Raw genomic sequence first — 22,135 nt, 5'->3', positions numbered from 1 at the left:
TTTTGGACGACATGACGTTTTAGTAATATTTTGGACCAAAAATTTTGGGTCAAATTTTTTTTTCTAATTTTGGACGACATAGTATAGTATGACGTTTTTTTCAAATTTTGGACCAAAAATTTTGGGTGACATTTTTTTTCACATTTTGGACGACATGACGTTTTAGTCATATTTTGGACCAAACATTTTGGGTCAAATTTTTCTTCAAATTTTGGACGACATCGTATAGTGGGGCTCCACCTGCAGACATTTAATGGTGCTGCAACCAGTAGTTCTTTATAGATGTCATTCATGAAGTAGATATTTGTAATTGTGTTGATTTATAAAGTGGAAATGCTGGTCCTCAGTATGCAGCAAGTACAAGAATGTGTGTGTGTGTGTAATCTGGGGCTGCGCCAACATTTCTGCACATGGGTCCAGTTCATCTCTTCCATGTCTGACTCTATACTGTTCCTGTTCCTGTGTTTCCCATCGAGAGGTTCCTCTGGGAACACGGGAAGGTCGAATGAGAGAACTTTCAACAACTCAGAACGCATATTTTTATGTGGCTTTCAAAGAGGAAAACTGTGAAAACACCATGTGGTCGTGTCCTTACACTGGTCCGGTGTCGTTATTGAAGCCAAGCGTGAGCGTTAAAACCTCTGTATTTTGTCATCGTGTTTGTGTTTGAGCTGTTGTTCGTGAAGAATAAAGAATAAAAAAAAAAAAAAAAAAGGTCCCACGTGAGATTATGCTGCTGTTCCACTTTCACTTAATGTACAAACCAGATGAGATGGACAAACTACACACAAGACACACACACACACACACACACACACACACACACACACACACACACACACACACACATTAAACAACGAGTGCAAATGTACACTGTAAAAAAAGAAAATGTAGATTTTACTGTGAATTATGGATTTTTAGTCAGTATTTCTCTATTAAAATGCAATTCTCCATTAAATAAATGCTGTTTGATTGGATTATCAACATAATAATTACATTTATTTTTATGGTAAAAACAATTGGAAGTGAAAGGGTTCAATGTCGAGGGTTTAACCGTAAATTAATTGAATTTTGTTTAATATTTTTACAGCTAAAATCCCCTGAAGGAAGGCGGAGAAGATTTTACTGCTAAAATAAAAGTATTTACTGACATAAATTAACTTTATGTCAACAAATTAAAATACAAGTAAAATCACATTATATATAATATTTTTTTATAAATGTACATACACATTATATATATGTATATATGTGTGTATAATATGTCATGGTGACGTTTTTTAATTGTGGTTTACGGCGCCCTCTGTCGGCAAACCATGTCCCTAGTCGGCGTCAGCGGAACTGTGTGTCGCCGACCCCTCGTGACAACACGGACGTGTTTTGGTGAAACACACAACAATGTCCCGGGCTCAGAGTTGGCGTTGACTCGTCATGTGGAAGCTGTCACGGTTTTACTCGCCTTTTCCCTCGTTCTGCTGCGAACTTTCTGCGTTTTTTCGTAAGTAAACGAACGTCGTTGGTGTTTGTGCACGCGCGCGGACGTTAGCTCAGTTAGCATTAGCTGAAAGCTCGTTTTTTTGACCCCCCCCCTCCTCCCGTCCTCTTAGCATTAGCTTCGTCGAGTTAGCGCGATAACAAACTTTGGACTTTACTTTAAACCATTAAGTCACATTTAGTGTAATTTTAAAAGACACACGCTTGGATTTGAAGCGTCTTAAAACGTATTACGTCATTAAAAGTTAAATAACCAAACATTGTCACTTACAGCGTCTACATATGTACTTTATTGATCCTGAAAAACAAAATAAAAGTATGTTTAAGTGAAATATTTTAGAAGAAGAAGAAGAAAATCCGATATTTATATATATATATATATTTATATTTATATATTTTCTAAAGCTTTATCCAGAGAAAACAATATCCACAGTAACAGGTTAAATGAAATTAGATTATAATGTACAGGGTCAAATGAGAATATTTGCTCTCTTTTTATGCTACAGTTGTCCCAATAACTTTAATTTCAATGGTTGGTATCAATACATCAATTTTTAAAGCTGTAGTATGTGAGTTTTTTTTAAAAATGGGGTTTTTAAAGCTGTAGTATGTGAGTTTTTTTAAAGCTGTAGTTTGTGAGTTTTTTTCAAAATGGGGTTTTTAAAGCTGTAGTATGTGAGTTTTTTTTTAAAGCTGTACTTTGTGAGTTTTTAAAGCTGTAGTATGTGAGTTTTTTAAAGCTGTAGTATGTGAGTTCTTTAAAGCTGGGGTTTCTAAAGCTGTAGTATGTTACTTCTTTAAAGTTGTAGTATGTGAGTTTTTAAAAAAAAAAGCTGTCTTATGTGTTTTTTTAAAGTTTTATGCTCATTTCTGTGTCTTCTGTGCAGGTGGTGGACGTCCCCTGTAGCAGCTTCTGAATCATGAGTGGCTCAAAGCCGGACATCCTGTGGTCTCCCCACCATCCCGACCGCTATGTCATCTGCGACTCCGAGCTTGGACTCTACCGTATCGGACCTGTGGGGGGCGCTGAAACCAAAGCGGGCACGCTGCCGCTCTCGGAGGAGACCGCCGCCACTTTACTGGCCATTAACTCGGACACTCCGTACATGAAGTGCGTGGCCTGGTACCCCAAACACGAGCCCGAGTGTCTGCTGGCCGTGGGTCAGGCTAACGGCAGAGTGGTGCTCACCAGCCTGGGCCAGAGCCACACCTCCACATGTAAGGAGCTGGTCGGGAAGGAGTTTGTCCCCAAACACGCACGCCAGTGCAACACGTTAGCCTGGAACCCCGTGGACAGCAACCTGCTGGCTGCCGGTCTGGACAAGCACCGAGCCGACTTCTCCGTCCTCATCTGGGACATCAGCAGTAAGTTGTCCCCGGAGGCCAGCGTGGCAGCGGAGAAGATCCGCCTCTCCTCCGCCGACCTGGACTCCAGCTCGGTCGTGACCAAGCCGCTGTACGAGCTGGGCCAGAACGACGCCTGCCTCTCGCTCTGCTGGCTGCTCCGCGACCCAAAGCTGCTGCTGGCCGGCATGCACCGCAACCTGGCCATCTTTGACCTGAGGAACACCAGCCAGAAGACCTTCGTCAACACCAAGGCCATCCAGGGCGTGACGGTGGACCCGCACTTCACCGACCGCGTCGCCTCCTTCTACGAGGGCCAGGTGGCCATCTGGGACCTGAGGAAGTTTGAGAAGCCGGTGCTGACGCTCACCGAGCAGCCCAAACCGCTCACCAAGGTACACTGTGTTTTTATAGGCTGTAGTATGAGAGTTTTTTAAAGCTGTAGTATGTGAGTTTTTTAAAGCTATGGTATGTGAGTTTTTTAAAGCTGTAGTATGTGAGTTTTTTAAAGCTGTAGTATGTGAGTTTTTAAAGCTGTAGTATGTGAGTTTTTTTAAAGCTGTAGTATGTGAGTTTTTTAAAGCTGGGGTTTTTAAAGCTGTAGTTTGCGAGTTCTTTAAAGCTGGGGTATCTGAGTTTTTTTTTAAACTTTAGTATGTGAGTTTTTTAAAGCTGAGTTTTTAAAAGCTGTATGTGAGTTTTTTAAGCTGTAGTATGTGAGTTCTTTAAAACTGGGGTATATGAGATTTTTTTTTTTAACTGTAGTATGTGAGTTTTTTTTTAAAGCTGTAGTATGTGAGTTTTTTAAAGTTGGGTTTTTTAAAGCTGTAGTATGTGAATTTTTTAAAAGCTGTAGTATTTGAGTTTTTTAAAGCTGTAATATGTGAGTTTTTTAAAGCTGTATTATGTGAGCTCTTTAAAGCTGGGGTTTTTAAAACTGTAGTATGTGAGTTTTTTAAAGCTGAGCTTTTTAAAGCTGCAGTATGTGAGTTCTTTAAAGCTGGGTTTTTTAAAGCTGTAGTATGTGAGTTTTTTAAAGCTGTAGTATGTGAGTTCTTTAAAGCTGTAGTATGTGAGTTTTTTAAAGCTGTAGTATTGGAGTTTTTTAAAGCTGTAGTATGAGAGTTCTTTAAAGGTGGGGTTTTTAAAGCTGTAGTATGTGAGTTTTTTTAAAGCTGTAAAATCCAGGTTTAATGAGTTTTCAAAAAAAAAAAGTGAGGACATTTTCAAAAAGTGAGGACATTTAAAAAAAAAAAAGGGGATGAGGTTCAAGTTCGGTCGATGATGTTTACTTTTTTATTACATTTGTCTTTCCTGTCTCTGCTGCTGTGACCATGTAAAGGACTCATCTCATTTATCATTTCCAGGTGGCGTGGTGCCCGACCCGCACCGGCCTGCTGGCCACGCTGACGCGCGACAGCAACATCATCCGCCTGTACGACATGCAGCACACGCCGACGCCCATCGGTGACGAGACGGAGCCCACCATCATCGAGCGCAGCGTGCAGCCCAGCGAGAGCCAGATCGGCAGCTTCGCGTGGCACCCGTCCTCTCAGAACCGCATGGTGGTTGTGTCGGCCGCCAACCGCGTCATGACCGACTTCACCGTCTTCGAGCGCATCTCGCTGGCGTGGAGCTCCACCACGTCGCTCATGTGGGCGTGCGGCCGCCACCTGTACGACTGCGCGGAGGACGACGGCGCGGAGAGCGCGCTGGAGAAGGACATCGCCACCAAGATGAGACAGAGGGCGCTGTCGAGGTACGGCCACGACACGGCGCAGGTGTGGAGGAACCACCTGCTGGCCGGAGGAAACGACCCCCAGCTCAAGTCCCTGTGGTACGACCTCTTCTATATCCTTTACTTCAGCCAGAGTGCTCTGGTTTTACCACCACTTAAAGGCACAGTACGTCACGTTTATTAGTGACGTTTCATTCGTACATTGTTTTTTTTTTTTAAGGGATGACATTTTTAGAAAGGAGGACATTTTTAGAAAGTGAAGACAATTTCAAAAAGGGGGACATTTCATAAAGTGAGGACATTTTTGAAGAAGTGAGGACATTTCCAGAAAGTGAAGACATTTTTAGAAAAAGGAGGACATTTTTAGAAAGTGGGGACATTTTCAAAAAGCGGGACATTTCCAGAAACTGAGGACATTTCTAGAAAGTGGGGACATTTTCTAAAAGCGGGACATTTTTAGAAAGTGAGGGAATTTTCAAAAAGTGGGACATTTTAAGTAAGTGGGGACATTTTCAAAAAGTGGGACATTTTTAGAAAGTGAGGACATTAAAAAAGTAGGGACATTAAAAAAAAAGGGAGGACATTTTTTAAAAAGTGAGGACATTTTCAAAAAGGGGGACATTTTCAGAAACTGAGGACATTTTCAGAAAAAGAGGACATTTTTAGAAAGTGAGGACATTTCCAGAAAGTGGGGACATTTTCAAAAAGTGGGACATTTTTAGAAAGTGAGTGAATTTTCAGAAAGTGAGGCCTTTTTTTTTTTTTTTTCAAAGTGATTTTTATAAAGTGGGGACATTTTAATAAAGTGAGGACATTTTTAAAAAGTGAGGGAATTTCAGAAAGTTAAGACATTTTTAAAGAAGTGAGGACATTTTCAAAAAGTGAGATTTTTAAAAAATAAGGGACGACATTTTTTTTTTAAAGTGAGGACATTTAAAAAAAGGAAGCGATGAAATTTTTTTAAAAAGTGAGGACATTTTCAGAAAGTGAGGATTAGGATAATATTTTATATATAAATATATATATATTTTTAACTAATTAAAACATGTTTTCTGATTTTTCAGCTTCTTAAAAGTGGATATTTTCTGGTATATTCATATTTTATTTGATTTATAATCCCAGTGTATGAGCCGTGTGACACTTGGTGGCTTTGTTTAGCTGAAGTATGACTGATAATTCCTATAAAAGCCTCACATATGAAGCAGTGCGCTGAGGACATGGAGCTGAAACTGCAGGGGAACAAACAGTCGGTCGTCTACTCTGGAATCAAGAACATCGTGAGGACCAGCTCAGGTGAGACGGCTGAATCTTTCTCGTCTGATTCGACCTTTAAAGTCTTTGTAAAGGAGAAGAAGAAGAAGAAGAAAAAGGTTTAAGTTTGCGCTCTCGTCGTCCAGGAACCAGCGAGAGCCGCAGATGCTGGAGCGGCTCGGACCGTCAGACGGACGTGACGCGGTACCACAGCGAGGAGCGCTGCCTCGCCCTGAGGCTCTGCGGCTGGATCAGCCGCGGCAGCGACATGGACGTGGAGGTCTTCCTGCGCTCGCTGGAGCTGGAGCGGGAGTGGGAGCGAGCGGCCGCCGTCGCACTCTTCAACATGGACATACGACGAGCCATCCAGATCCTCAACAAGGGAGCTACTGCTGAGAGGGGTGAGCGATGTTCTAGTGTCACAACAGTGCTTTTCCAACAGGAAACTGATGTTTGTAAAGCACTCACTCTTGTTCATTTACTATGACATAACCACAAAAAAAGTGCCAAATTCTGGCATTTTACAAAATAAATTCACAATTTTCTGACAAAAAAAGTGATTATTTCTGACATTTATCAGAGAAAATCACAATGTTCTGACAAAAAAGTAATTAATTCTGACATTTTACAAATAAATCTAAATTTTCGGACAAAAATAGTCATTAATTCTGACGTCTTAGAAAAAATAATTCACAATTTTCTGACAAAAAAGTAATTAATTCTGACATTTTACAAAAATAATTCAACATTTTATGACATTTTGTTTATATACTATGACATAACTACAAAAAAGTGATTAATTCTAACATTTTACAAACATATCACAATTTTCTGACAAAAAAGTAAATTATTCTGATATTTTACAAAAAAAAGTAAATTTTCTGACAAAAAAGTGATTTATTCTGATTATTTACAAACAAAATCACAATTTTCTGAAAAAAAGTGATTAATTCTGACATTTTACAAAAAAAAATCGAAGTTTTCGGACAAAAATAGTCATTAATTCTGACATTTTAGAAAAAATAATTCACAATGATCTGACAAAAAAGTTAATAATTCTGATATTTTACAAAAAAATCTAAATTTTGTGACAAAAAAGTAAATAATTAAGTCATTTTACGCATAAATCACAGTTTTCTGACAAAAAAGTCATTCATTGTGACATTTTACAAACAAAATCTTCTGACATTTTGTCCATTTACTATGACATAACCACAAAAAAGTGATTCATTGTGACATTGTCACCATTTTCTGAGACATTTATCCCCAGTTTTAATCAAAAATGACAGTAATGCACAGCTGCGGCAGTTGTAAAGAGTTATAAAACACCACGATGACCAGTGGACTGTGCGTCCTCTCACCTCCGACCCTCTGTTCACAGGTGACCTGAACCTGAACGTGGTCGCCATGGCGCTGTCGGGCTACACGGACGAGAAGTCGTCCCTGTGGAGGGAGATGTGCAGCTCTCTGCGGCTGCAGCTGAAGAACCCTTACCTCTGCGTCATGTTCGCCTTCCTCACCAGTGAACCAGGAGCCTACGACGGCGTGTTGGTACTGGACCTCTGATGCTTACCGTCCACTTCTGAGCGACCAAACCAAAACAAACGGACTCTAACGGCCGCTAACATAAGTCTACGACGTCTTGAGAACGCGTTCGCGACTTTATCTTTAACTGTTAGACGGACTTCAACGACAGGAAACTGACGTTTGTAAACTCACTCACTCTCCCTGCACCAAAGTCCAAAGAGAAAACCGGTGATTTTCGCTCACAGGGACACGAGAGCTGCTGGTCCTCTGCTGCTGCCAACATTTTTGGACAAAAAAGTGATTAATTCAGACATTTTACAAAAAAAAAATCGAATTTTTCGGACAAAAATAGTCATTAATTCTGACATTTTAGAAAAAATTATTCACAATTTTCTGACAAAAAAGTAATTAATTCTGACATTTTTCAAAAATAATTCAAAATGTTATGACATTTTGTTTATATACTATGATAACTACAAAAAAGTGATTAATTCTGACATTTTACAAACAAAATCACAATTTTCTGAAAAAAAGTGATTAATTCTGACATTTTACAAAAAAAATTGAAATTTTCGGACAAAAATAGTCATTAATTCTGACATTTTAGAAAAAATTATTCACAATTTTCTGACAAAAAAGTCATTCATTCTGACATTTCACAAAAATTATTCAAAATTTTATGACATTTTGTTTATATACTATGACATAACTACAAAAAAGTGATTAATTCTGACATTTTACAAACAAAATCACAATTTTCTGCAAAAAAAGTGATTAATTCTGACATTTTACAAAAAAAATTGAAATTTTCGGACAAAAATAGTCATTAATTCTGACATTTTAGAAAAAATTATTCACAATTTTCTGACAAAAAAGTCATTCATTCTGACATTTCACAAAAATTATTCAAAATTGTATGACATTTTGTTTATATACTATGACATAACTACAAAAAAGTGATTAATTCTGACATTTTACAAACAAAATCACAATTTTCTGCAAAAAAAGTGATTAATTCTGACATTTTACAAAAAAAATTGAAATTTTCAGACAAAAATAGTCATTAATTCTGACATTTTAGAAAAAATTATTCACAATTTTCTGACAAAAAAGTCATTCATTCTGACATTTCACAAAAATTATTCTAAATTTTATGACATTTTGTTTATATACTATGACATAACTACAAAAAAGTGATTAATTCTGACATTTTACAAACAAAATCACAATTTTCTGACAAAAAAAGTAATTAATTCTGACATGTTACAAAAATAATTCACAATTTTATGCCTGCCTCGTGTGGTCACTTTGTGTCACTGAGGTAACTCTGAACAAAGGATTTTAAACACAGATTTCATAATTTAGACATTTGGGGGCAGCAGTGGATCAACAACCTATCCTGTGTGCTGTAATATTAAATTCACAATTTTCTCTATGGGCTTTGGTGCAGGGAGAGTGAGTGGTTTACAAACGTCAGTTTCCTGTCGTTAAAGTCTGTCTAACAGTTAAAGATAAAGACGCGAACGTGTTCTTAAGACGTCGTAGACTTGAACTGACGTAGATTTTATTCACTGGGCACTTTAAGCGGCTAAAATCAGTTTTTCACTCCCCCACACCAAAGTCACTCACTCTCCCACACCAAAGTCCATAGAGAAAACCAGTGATTTTAACATCACAGAGACACAGGAGTTCACAGGAGTTGTTGATCCACTGCTGCCTCCATCACTAACTTACAATGACTGATTTTAATGAATTTGGCTTTTAAAATATTTAATTTAGACTTAACTCAGTGACACAAAGTGACCACACGAGACAGCAGAGGACCAGCAGCTCCTGTGTCCCCGTGAGCTAAAATCACTGGTTTTATCTATGGGCTTTGGTGTGGGAGAGTGAGTGGTTTACAAACTTCAGTTTGCTGTTGTTATGTTATTGATGACATTCTCTCGTTTCTGTGTCAGTATGAGAGCAGCGTCGCTGTGCGGGACCGAGTCGCCTTCGCCTCCATGTTTCTCAACGATGCTCAGGTAACAACAACAACAACAACAACAACACATACATCTGTTAAGATCTAGTTTACACCCTTCACTGTAGACTGTGTGTGTGTGTGTTACGATGAACTGAATCCCTCTCTGCGTCTGCAGCTCGCCCGTTACATCGACAAACTGACCAGCGAGCTGAGGGAGGCGGGCGACCTGGAGGGCATCCTGCTGACGGGGCTGAGCAAAGACGGAGTGGATCTCATGGAGAGCTACGTGGACCACACTGGAGATGTTCAGACGGCCAGTTTCTGCATGTTAAAGGTATCACAACGCTGACAACAGCAGCCCACCTTACACTGTCTCTACAGTGTCTCTACAGTGTCTTTACAGTGTAGTTAACACTGTATTTTACAGTGTATTTAACACTGTATTCTACAGTGTGTTTCACAGTGTAATTAACACTATTTTACAGTGTATTTAACACTGTATTCTACAGTGTATTTTACATTGTATTGAACACTGTATTCTACAGTGTGTTTTACAGTGTAATTAACACTATTTCACAGTGTATTTAACACTGTATTTTACAGTGTATTTAACACTGTATTCTACAGTGTATTTTACACTGTATTGAACACTGTATTCTACAGTGTAGTTAACACTGTATTTACAGTGTCTTTTAGAGGGTATTTACAGTGTATTTACCAGTGAATTTTACAGTGTATTTTAGTGGGTTTTACAGTGTATTTTATAGTGTATTTACAGTGTATTTTAAATTGTCTTTTAGAGGGTTTTTACCGTGTATTTTAGAGTGTATTTAACAGTGCATTTTACAGTGTTTTTTAAAGTGTTTTTTAGAGAGGTTTTACGGTATATTTTACGGTGTATTCACAGTTTTATTTTAGAGTGTATATTAAAGTGTATTTTACACTGTATTTACAGTATCTTTTAGAGGGTATTTACAGTGTATTTTACACTGTATTTACAGTATCTTTTAGAGGGTATTTACAGTGTCTTTTAGAGGGTTTTTACAGTGTACTTTAGAGTGTATTTTACAGTGTATTTTACAGTGTATTCACCGTGTATTTTACAGTGTATTTACAGTGTATTTTACAGTGTATTTTACAGTGTATTTAGAGTGTATTTTACAGTCTATTCACAGTGTATTTTAGAGTGTATTTTACAGTGTATTCTACAGTGTAGTTAACACTGTATTTTACAGTGTATTTAACACTGTATTCCACAGTGTGTTTTACAGTGTAATTAACACTATTTTACAGTGTATTTAACACTGTATTCTACAGTGTATTTTACATTGTATTGAACACTGTTTTCTACAGTGTGTTTTACAGCGTATTTAGAGTGTATTTTACAGTGTATTCACAGTGTATTTTACAGTGTATTTAGACTGTATTTTACAGTGTGTTTTAGAGTGTATTTTACAGTGTATTTGGAGTGTATTTAGAGTGTATTTTACAGTGTATTGTCACTCTCAATCCTTTCATTTGTCCAGAGAAACAAACCCGTGAGCAGATTTATTTCCACATATATCTCCTATATCAAGATATCAAGAATCAAACATGTACACACATTATTCATAAGAAATATTGATTTGATTAATATCCACACATTTATGGATATGGTGTTACGTACATTTAAATACGCTCTGTTCTGTTCTGTGCGTGTGTGTGTGTGTGTGTGTAGGGTTCCCCAGGTGAAGTGTTGAAGGATCCACGAGTTCAGTGCTGGATTGAGAACTACCGTAACCTCCTGGACGCCTGGAGGTTCTGGCACAAACGAGCCGAGTTTGACATCCATCGAGGCAAACAGGACCCGAGCTCCAAACCACTCGCCCAGGTAACCCAGGATTTTAGTTTGTGTGTGTGTGTGTGTGTGTGTGTGTGCAACTTTCCAATAACCACGCTGTAATCTGGCTGGGATCATCGCTGTATTATCACACACTTATCTGTCTCTGAAATCCCCACAGCTGGCGAGCATGTGCTTGTTGGTTTTACCTTCGTATTATCAGCCGACCTTTGTGCGTGTGTGCGCTTTTGTGGCAGGTGTTTGTGAGCTGCAACTTCTGCGGGAAGTCCATCTCGTACAGCTGCTCGGCGATGCCTCACCAGGGCCGCGGCTTCAGCCAGTACGGCGTGAGCGGCTCGCCCACCAAGTCAAAGGTCACCAGTTGTCCCGGCTGCAGGAAGCCGCTGCCGCGCTGCGCCCTCTGCCTCATGAACATGGGAACGCCTGTGTCCAACTGTCCAGGTAACACACGTATTTAAAGGTCCCATATTATACCCTATTAACCCAAGTTAACTGAGTCCCAAATATAAGTACTAAAAGATTAAAAAGTTGATTTTGCACAATAGGGGACCTTTAAATCATTTCACAAACACTTTTCTGCTGTGCTAACATCCATTAGCCTTCTAACGGCGTTAGCAAACACAGTTGTACCATTAGAACACTGGAAATGGGACTCTATACACCTTACATGTACTATTAAAAAAAACCAGACGTTTGCAGCTAGAATAGTTGTTTACCACATTAACAATGTATAGAGTGTATTTCTGATTCATTGAAAAAAAAAAAAAATTATTTTAAAACTAAGCAGATTTTTCAAAAAAAACAATAAACTCTCAAAATTGAAAAAAAAATCTCAAAAATCTTCCTCAAAATGATTATTTTTTTCTAAATTTCAAAATAAAATTGACATTTTTTTTTCCCCTCAAAATTTTAATGTCTTTCTCAAAATGTGTTATATTCAGTGAGACGTGGTGTTTATGGTCTGTTTGTGTTGACTCTTGTGTGTGCGCGACGTTTTGTCAGGAACGGGGAAGTCGGACGAGAAAGTGGACCTGACCCGGGAGAACAAACTGGCTCAGTTCAACAACTGGTTCACCTGGTGTCACAACTGTCGTCACGGAGGCCACGCTGGTCACATGCTCAGCTGGTTCAGGTGGGAATCTGTGTCTTTACGCCTTTATCTGCAACTGTCTGACGGACTTTAACGGCAGGAAACTGACGTTTGTAAACCACTCACTCTCCCACACCAAAGCCCATAGAGAAAACCAGTGATTTTAACATCACAGGGACACAGGAGCTGCTGGTCTTAAGCTGCCTCGTGTGGTCACTTTGTGTCACTGAGTTGAGTCTAAATTAAATGTTTTAAAGCTCACACAGAGTGGTCCTGTAGCAAATATATGTTAGTTATGGAGGTCTACTTACATACATTAACTTGTCCGCTCTCATGTCCTCTCTCATGTCCTCATGTCCTCTCTCATGTCCTCTCTCATGTCCTCACATATGTCCTGACTCATGTCCTCTCTCATGTCCTCATGTCCTCTCATGTCCTCTCTCATGTCCTCACTCATGTCCTGACTCATGTCCTCATGTCCTCTCATATCCTCTCTCATGTCCTCTCTCATGTCCTCTCTCATGTCCTCACTCATGTCCTTACTCATGTCCTTACTCATATCCTCACTCATGTCCTCTCTCATGTCCTCTCTCATGTCCTCATGTCCTCTCATATCCTCTCTCATGTCCTCACTCATGTCCTCACTCATGTCCTCTCTCATGTCCTCATGTCCTCTCATATCCTCTCTCATGTCCTCTCTCATGTCCTGACTCATGTCCTCTCTCATGTCCTCACTCATGTCCTTACTCATGTCTTTACTCATGTCCTCACTCATGTCCTCTCTCATGTCCTCTCTCATGTCCTCATGTCCTCTCATGTCCTCTCTCATGTCCTCTCATGTCCTCACTCATGTCCTCTCTCATGTCCTCTCTCATGTCCTCACTCATGTCCTCTCATGTCCTCTCTCATGTCCTCATTCATGTCCTCACTCATGTCCTCACTCATGTCCTCTCTCATGTCCTCTCTCATGTCCTCACTCATGTCCTCTCTCATGTCCTCACTCATGTCCTCACACATGTCCTCTCTCATGTCCTCACTCATGTCCTCACTCATGTCCTCTCTCATGTCCTCACTCATGTCTCTCTCATGTCCTCTCTCATGTCCTCTCTCATGTCCTGACTCATGTCCTGACTCATGTCCTCTCTCATGTCCTCTCTCATGTCCTCACTCATGTCCTGACTCATGTCCTCTCTCATGTCCTCTCTCATGTCCTCACTCATGTCCTCTCTCATGTCCTCTCTCATGTCCTCTCTCATGTCCTCACTCATGTCTCTCTCATGTCCTCTCTCATGTCCTCTCTCATGTCCTCACTCATGTCCTCTCTCATGTCCTCTCTCATGTCATCTCTCATGTCCTCTCATGTCCTCTCTCATGTCCTCACTCATGTCCTCTCATGTCCTCTCTCATGTCCTCTATGTCCTCACACGTCCTCTCTCATGTCCTCTCTCATGTCCTCTCTCATGTCCTCTCTCATGTCCTCTCTCATGTCCTCTCTCATGTCCTCTCTCATGTCCTCTCTCATGTCCTCTCTCATGTCCTCTCTCATGTCCTCTCTCATGTCCTCTCTCATGTCCGTCCACAGAGACCACACAGAGTGTCCCGTGTCGGCCTGTACGTGTAAATGCATGCAGCTGGACACCACGGGGAACCTGGTGCCTTCAGACAGCAGCTAAAAGGGGGGCGGAGCCTGTCGGACTCTGGCGACGCCCAAAAACGCCACAGCATCCCCGCCCCCCCCCCCCTCCTCGACAGCTGAGCAACGGAAGGCGGCGTCCTCGTCTCTGAAAAGTGACGACTTGAATTTTGAATTTAACTGTGAATGTAACGTCCTGAAGAAAGGGGGCGGGGCCTGTGTTAGCGATCTGACTGACCGACAACTGCGATGACAGAAAAGGAAGCAAATAAAGGAAAACTCGCCGCTGCTGCTGTCGATGAATGTTAACGTCGTTGATCTGCCTCTTCTAATCTGATCTAATCTGAGGTCAGGGCCATGCTAGCTGCACCATGTTTGTGTTGTTCTGCTACGTTTGACAGAGTCTTTAATATGGTCGGTTCGGTAGATAATTTTTTTGTGTCCGATATTCCGATAATCTTGTCAAACCCTCTTTCGCGCTTGAATTAGCGGGGTTTTCGCCGATTGAATTCGCTAAAAATGCGATGAATGTGACGTCACGATATGAGGCGGAGGAAAACGACAACAATACGACGGAGCTCAGTGACGACGTTTATGATCATATTTTGCATCGCGACGAGAAAAAGAACGTTAAACAATAAAATTGGAGTCAATCCCAATTTAGTTTTTTTTTTTTGGCCAGTGGGAATGTGGTTTAAGATTTTAGCTCCCGAAATATTAACGCTATAGTGATTTTGGCCAAGTATCTGATACTGATACAGATTATTGTTTTTTGGCGTATCCCTAACCTGTCGTGAGCGTCCGGACTGAACCAAACGCCAGGACTCTTCACTGTTCCTGCACAGATTTCACAATAAAAGCCTTGTTTCGGAAACTGTCAAATTTCCGAATTCTGTCAAATCGAGACACTGAATCTGTTTCATCGCTGCAGCTAACGGTTATTTTTCGTATTGGATTAATCTGTCGATTATCTTCTCGACGGATCGTTTGGTCCTTAAAATGTCAGAAAATGTTAAAAAAAAAACGTTGCTCAGTGTTTGTCAAACCTGGAAATGACGATGTTCTCGAACCAAAATGATTCAGTTTGAATGATTTCTTTGTTTGTGGAGCAAAGAAGCAAAGAGAAATATTCACATTTAAGAAGCTAAAACAATCAGAAATCTGATTTTATTCACGAAAAAAAAAGCTTCAAACCGAGACAAATCGAGCTGCTGGACGTCCTCCTTTGTTGTCTGTCGTTATCGTCGCACCAGTCCACTGACCCAGGGCTTAACTGTACCGAACTGTATCAGTGGGAATGTGGTTTAAGACTTTAGCTCCCGAAGTATTAACGCTATATTTACGTTTTTTTTTTTGTTTTTTTTTTACTTTTCACGATATTTTGCCTCGTGATTTTGGCCAAGTATCTGATGCTGATACAGATTATTATCACAACGGACGTTATTCTTCTTCTGCGGTTCAACGTACGCAACCGGATGTGCCCGGACTAGTGCCCGGAGCAGGAGGATCTGCTGTTCAGGAGAACCGGTGTTTACATAACCGGACCGAGGTTTTTTTAGAGATCTCGCTGAGCCCGAGATTACAATAAAACACAGCGTTCTCAGCAGTGGCTGAACTGTTTGTTTAGAACCTTCAGGGCTTCATAAACAAGGTAACGACGCAGATACGCGCTAAAAAAAAACAGCGTTAATAGGAACTAATAGGAGTCTGAGCGCTCGCTGTTAATGACCGTGTCATCACATACCTCCATGAAAAGATTGTTGAGGGCGAAGGGTGACGCCCCCGGGGGGGGGGGTGGGGGGGGTGCATTGTGCGCGGAGGTGGAGAGGGGTGAGGAGGAGGAGGAGGAGGAGGAGGAAGGTGGTGCCTCTGTATTCAGCAGCCCACTCCAGGCCTGTGGCCCGTGAAAGACGCCTCCTCCAGAAAACAGCAGCTGCTCGGCACTCTGACAAGACCCTCCGGATTGTTCCCCCTTCATAAAGAACCTCAGCTGCCAGTGCCGGAAAACACTATTGACTCAAAAAAAAAAAAAAAGAGAGGAGCCACCCCCCCCACCCCCCCCAAACACACACACACCCTCATTTTCTTTCTGGTGCCCAAACTGCACCCCAAAAACTATGCATACCACACATCAATCCAAAGATGGGCGCCATCTATGAGGAGGAGGAGGGTGAGGACGCAGTCGTGTGTTCGCCGCAGCTAAATCACTTAGTCATGGAGTAAGGAGTAGTGAGGAGGAGGAGGAGGAGGAGGAGGAGGAGGAGGAGGAGGATGAGCTACTGTACTGCTGCTTTCACCAGGATCTCTTCTTCTTCTTCTTCTTCTTCTTCTTCTTCTTCTTCCCGGTGTGGGAGGATTTTCTCGGCCTCCTTCTTCGTGGCCTTTTGTGAACCGTTTTTTTGTTTTTCGGAGCGGTGCTGACAAATTGGCGAGCTGAGCAGCGTCCTGAAATAACAATAATAACAATAATAATAATAATTTTTTTAAAAAGAGAGAAAGAAAGTGGAATGTCATCCTTTTCAGCGCCTCCCTGTCCCTGTGTTTGTCGTGTTTCATAGATGGCAGATGGCGTGGGTTCTGCTCTGCGATGGATCTGAGTCACACTTTATTTCACCCCCCCCCAACCTCATGGGAACTCCCACTGAATCAACAGAGGCTGGAGGACGGACACAAGACGAGAACAACAATTTATTTCAGCGTCTATAAAGGAATTCTGCTCGAATCCACCAAAAAACGCGTGTCGCGGTCACGTTTAAAACCAAAATTCGCTTCCCTTAAAGTCCAATGTCGTGCATTTATTGGACTTTCGTGTTCACTCTTCTCTGTTTTTTTAGCCTTCAGTTAGCATCACAACTCTAAATATCTTGAGTTTGTCCGTTATGGGCTACTGTAAATACAAAGAAACTCCGGTTGTACATGTATAAATACAGTATTGTGTAAATTCTACCCATGTACTGCTAAAACACTATATACTGGTTACAATTGACAAGAAATGCATTCATTTTTTAATCAAAAACAAACATTTATTATCTATTCAACACTGTTTACTTGGCATTTCATCTCTAACCTCTGTTGAACACCATATTGATAGATATTTCATTGGAAAATGGTGTTTAAAAACGTAGTTTCCTGACAGACGCGTTACATTTTCCATCTTAAAACTTTACCCATGCTTATAAGGCGCCGCTGAGAGGATATTTCAGCAGAACAATCTTGTCAAACATTGTTTAATGGTTATTCCGTCAGTGTATAGCAGGTATTACGCCCGTTAATGCTGTTAAACACCATATTAAATCAAAGTTTCATCAATAAACATCCATCAAACACAATATTTCAACAGTTAACGCTGTTAAACACCATTATTTAAGACATTTTGTCAGAATATATATACATATATATATATATATATATATATATATATATATTAAACACTGTTTATTAGATATTTCAGCAGAACACTCTTGTCAAATGTTTAATGGTTATTCCATCAGTATTTAGCAAGTTAATGCTGTTAAACACCATATTTAACAGACATTTCGTCAGAATATATATATATTTATATATTAAACACTGTTTGTTAGATATTTCAGCAGAATACTTTTGTCGAATGTTTAATGGTTATTCCATCAGTATTTAGCAAGTTAATGCTATTAAACACTATATTTAATAGACATTTCATCAATATATATTTATCAAACGCAATATTTCGGGCAGTTAACGCTGTTAAACACCATATTTAATGTTTATTTCCTGAGAATATTGTGTTTAAAACGCAGTTTTCTGATGAAAAACGTTGCATTTTTCCATCTAAAAACTTCACCCACACTCGTGAGACACCGCTGCCGCCATTGGCTGAGAGCGCAGTCCGTCGACGCACACGCACCAATCGGCGGCGTTCGCGTGTGGCGCCTTCGTCCAATCAGAGGCTCGGGAGTGAGCGGCGTGTCCCGCCCACAGGCAGCAGCCAGTCGGTGTGGTCGGAACAACTGTCATTTAGAGCGAGCGGACGGGATGACGGAGACGCAGCGGAAAGTGGCGAAAAACACGGAATAAACGTCCAGCAAAGTGTCAAAAAGTACTTTTAAAGTCACGCACGGCACGGCTACGACGTGCGCCGCCATGTGTTAGCACGTAAAGGTAAGTTTATCACACATTAATGTTGTTTTTTTAACCTTTTTTTTTTTAAAGGAAGCTATCGTTTTTTTTGTTGTTGTTTTTTTGCTAACATGCTAATGTTTATTTTACAATTATCCTCCTCCTCCTCTTCCTCCTCCAGAGAAGAAGAAGAAACTTTGGCAGCACGACTTTCTTCCTGTTTTAGGAATTACAGCCACTTTTCGGGGAGGATGTCAGCCCCGAGCAACTCGCTCCAGCAGGCGAGGGTGAGACGCAGCACTGCGGGCTCCCCCGGCTCGTTCAGCGGCGGCGGAGGAGCTGGTGGTGTCGGTGTCGGCGGCGGCGGCGGTGGTGGTGGTGGTGGTGGATCCGGCAGCGGCTGCCGTCTGCACCCCATCCGTGCCACCGTGCCCTACCAGCTCCTGCGTGCGGGTCAGAGCAGCCCGCCGCGTCCATGCACCGTCCACGGAGGAGGAGGAGGAGGAGGCACGGCGAGCCGCGGCTCCAGCTCCCCCTCCAGCCCGACGCTCGCTCCAGGAAGTGCGAACCCGAAGCAGAGAGTGTCCCCCGAAAACAAGGACGCCTCCTGTCCCGCAGACTCCCCTGGCTGCAGAGGTAAGGAAAACACTCGTGTCCACCACGTGTCCATTTGCTTACACGCCCGCACAGCTACGTGGGTTTACCATGAGGCGTGGGGACCACTGACGAACTGACGATTCACGTGTCCGGTACGATACGTATCGCGATATCTGCCAAAGTAACAGTTGGCGATGTTTGTTATAATGACACGTTTTGACTCGAATATGGAATATCACAAGAAATATAACTTACAACTTCAAAATATTTAAATGCACAGTGTGTAGAGTTTAGCTTAAGTTATGTTCGTTTGCACGTATTGACTTATTTTTAGTTTTTAGTATTGTAACGACTATAAATCCTTAAAAGAAAACGCAGCACACCGAAGTCCATTTAAAGGGACAATGTGTAGTATTTATGGGTTAATATAACCCAAAATCTACTTTTTTATACATATTATGTGCTCCTGCATTGTCTAGTTGCTGTATAATAGTTTTATTTAATTTTCGTAGTGTTTCAAAAAGTCATGTAAAATAACATGGTCGCGGGCCGCTGTTGCATAGCCACTGTTAGCAGCGAGACGCCATGTTTCTACGGGAGCCTGTAAGGACAAACGCGAGAGAACAACCGTAGCGCTCAGGGAAGGGAGGGGGTGAGCAGAGGAGCAGTTCTTTGTTGTAAATTTCAGCCTCTCCTCTAGATGGCACTATAAACTACTTACTTCACCTTTAAGTTCATGCAAAATTAAATTAAATTAAATTAAATTAAATTAAGTTAAATGACTCGTACTATGTGCACGACTGATTTACTGCGAAACGAATACGACAGAAGTGATATGAACGGTATAACTAGCAGCATATGTACGTTGGCAGCCATCTTGGAGTCCCGTGTCGGGGGTTGGGGAATTTCCCCCCCCCCCCCCCCCGAGTTTGAAATCCGAGTTCACGACCTCGGGGAAACTGAAAATACAAAGCGAAAGCACCACAAACCCTTTTGTACCAACGGTGCTCTTACTCGACTCTACTCGCTTTAGTATCAGCCGCGTTCGTAGTTCCTCCTCAATGTGGGCAGAGTTATCGTAGCAACGTCTGCGACGTCGTGGTTTTCTGTGCGACACAAACTCGTAGTGACTCGTAGAGCAGTTGTTTTCGGTGTAACTGAATGATTAGAATCGGTGGATTTAAAAAAGAGATTTGTTGACAGAATGGTTCCGTACTTCCTGTATGAGCTCGGCGGCCATTTTGTGCCACCGTTGTGCGTTCCAGTTGTAGTTTTTGAGTTTCGGGGGTCGCAATATTTAAGTCGCAATACGATGCTATGATATACAAGTCACGATATGTTATCACGATACGATGTTATCGCAATATTTAAGTCGCAATACGATGCTATGATATACAAGTCACGATATGTTATCACGATACGATGTTATCGCTATATTTTCACGATACAATGTTATCACGATACTTAAGTCGCAATACGATGCTATGATAACAAGTCACGATATGTTATCACGATATGATGTTATCGCAATATTTTCACGATGCAATGTTATCACGATATTTAAGTCGCAATACGATGCTATGATATACAATTCTTGATATGTTATCGCGATACGATGTTATCGCTATTTTTTCACGATAAAATGTTATCACTGTTGCCTGAATCCCTCTTGGACGGAGTGTGTTTTCTTCTGTCTGGAACAAAGTTGTGTGTTGGTTTTTGAAGTAAGTTGATGCATTAACTATTCAGCCTGTCATCCATTCACACAATTAGTGCAGCTATAAAGAGACAGAGAGAGTGCACCACTGTCTCACTCACTTCCTATGGACTTTTGACAATTGTGAAGGAGTTGGACATGATCATGGTTTCACTTTGAAAAGGGGCCACGTCAGTCCCAGCAGAGGCAGCGCTGAGCCAATGGTCAGGTGTTAGCTCGTTTGACTTGACTGCACACACACACACACACACACACACACACACTCAGACCATATGCTGACTCTCACCACGTTGCATTTCCCTGTGTCATGCTCAGCTGCTGCTGTGGAAGTGATATGGACACAGACAGACAGGACATGAGAGTGCAGTCACTTGCAAATGTGGTTGAACGATTACATTAGACATAAAAAAACAATAATTAAATGGTTATCTAACAGATTAATCAGTCGTTTTTTTAAAATCGTTTTTCACCATTAAAACCAAGAAGGTCCTTAGTCATAAATGTCCTTGAAGATAGAAAAATATGGGGTGCTTATATGTCCTAAAAATGTAGGGTCCTAGGCCTAAATGCCCTCAGAAGTAGGGTCTTATGTCCTGTAAACCCTGCGTCTTCTGCCCTGTAAACCCCGCGTCTTGCGTCCCGTAAACCCCGCGTCTTGCGTCCCGTAAACCCCGCGTCTTGCGTCCCGTAAACCCCGCGTCTTGCGTCCCGTAAACCCCGCGTCTTGCGTCCCATAAACCCCGCGTCTTGCGTCCCGTAAACCCAGCGTCTTGTGTCCCGTAAACCCCGCGTCTTGTGTCCCGTAAACCCCGCGTCTTGTGTCCCGTAAACCCTGCGTCTTGTCTCGTAAACCCCGCGTCTTGTGTCTCGTAAACCCCTCGTCTTGTGTCCCGTAAACCCCGCGTCTTGTGTCCCGTAAACCCCGCATCTTGTGTCCCGTAAACCCCTCGTCTTGTGTCCCGTAAACCCCGCGTCTTGTCACGTAAACCCAGCGTCTTGTGTCCCGTAATGTCCTGTAAACCCTGTGTCTTGTGTCCCGTAAACCCCGCGTCTTGCGTCCCGTAAACCCCGCGTCTTGCGTCCCGTAAACCCCGCGTCTTGCGTCCCGTAAACCCCGCGTCTTGCGTCCCGTAAACCCCGCGTCTTGCGTCCCGTAAACCCCGCGTCTTGCGTCCCGTAAACCCCGCGTCTTGCGTCCCGTAAACCCCGCGTCTTGCGTCCCGTAAACCCAGCGTCTTGCGTCCCGTAAACCCCGCGTCTTGCGTCGCGTAAATCCCTCGTCTACCCCGCGTCTTGCGTCCCGTAAACCCCGCGTCTTGCGTCCCGTAAACCCCGCGTCTTGCGTCCCGTTAACCCCGCGTCTACCCCGCGTCTTGCGTCCCGTAAACCCCGCGTCTTGCGTCCCGTAAACCCCGCGTCTTGCGTCGCGTAAATCCCTCGTCTACCCCCGCGTCTTGCGTCCCGTTAACCCCGCGTCTTGCATCCCGTAAACCCCGCGTCTTGCGTCCCGTAAACCCCGCGTCTTGCGTCCCGTAAACCCCTCGTCTTGCGTCCCGTAAACCCTGCGTCTTGCGTCCCGTAAACCCCGCGTCTTGCGTCCCGTAAACCCCGCGTCTTGTGTTCCGTAAACCCAGCGTCTTGCGTCCCGTCCCGTATTTATTTATTTATTGTGGCATGTTTCACATTCCTCAGTCCTCTGAATGAGATGACCTCTGACCTTGACCAGCGTACCGTGATGTAAGGCGGGGAAACAAAGTCTCTGCTCCAGCGACTGAGACTCGTCCGTTATTGATTTCCCACCCAGTGCTGACCGCCGCATGCCGCACATACCTCAGTGTTCTGA

The 22,135-nt window shown here is 42.2% G+C and overlaps 2 protein-coding genes across 2 annotated transcripts in view; both read left to right on the top strand.

Annotated features, from left to right (window-relative positions):
- The first annotated feature begins 1,390 nt into the window (after window positions 1–1,390).
- Window positions 1,391–14,714, top strand: mios (missing oocyte, meiosis regulator, homolog). Its single transcript, XM_083885788.1, has 12 exons — window positions 1,391–1,498; window positions 2,382–3,233; window positions 4,206–4,710; window positions 5,765–5,869; window positions 5,974–6,228; window positions 7,209–7,378; window positions 9,313–9,378; window positions 9,496–9,654; window positions 11,038–11,190; window positions 11,397–11,601; window positions 12,163–12,292; window positions 13,833–14,714. The coding sequence occupies exons 2-12, from the start codon at window positions 2,415–2,417 to the stop codon at window positions 13,921–13,923; spliced, it is 2,658 nt and encodes an 885-aa protein (XP_083741914.1). The 5' UTR covers window positions 1,391–1,498; window positions 2,382–2,414; the 3' UTR covers window positions 13,924–14,714.
- Window positions 14,715–17,817: 3,103 nt separating this feature from the next.
- LOC310944582 (glucocorticoid-induced transcript 1 protein-like) overlaps window positions 17,818–22,135 on the top strand; it is a gene marked incomplete at its 3' end in the record, with an annotated part of 28,952 nt that continues 24,634 nt past the window's right edge. Inside the window, exons 1-2 of the mRNA XM_083910383.1 lie at window positions 17,818–18,020; window positions 18,160–18,614. Coding sequence (XP_083766509.1) covers window positions 18,230–18,614 — 385 coding nt within the window. The 5' untranslated portion in view covers window positions 17,818–18,020; window positions 18,160–18,229. The remainder of the gene's footprint in view (window positions 18,021–18,159; window positions 18,615–22,135) is intronic.

The sequence above is a fragment of the Microchirus variegatus genome (assembly GCF_963457635.1).
Source record: "Microchirus variegatus genome assembly, chromosome: 2".
Taxonomy (NCBI): domain Eukaryota; kingdom Metazoa; phylum Chordata; class Actinopteri; order Pleuronectiformes; family Soleidae; genus Microchirus; species Microchirus variegatus.
Note: the sequence above shows the minus strand (reverse complement) of the source record. Positions and strands in the feature narration are given on the sequence as shown.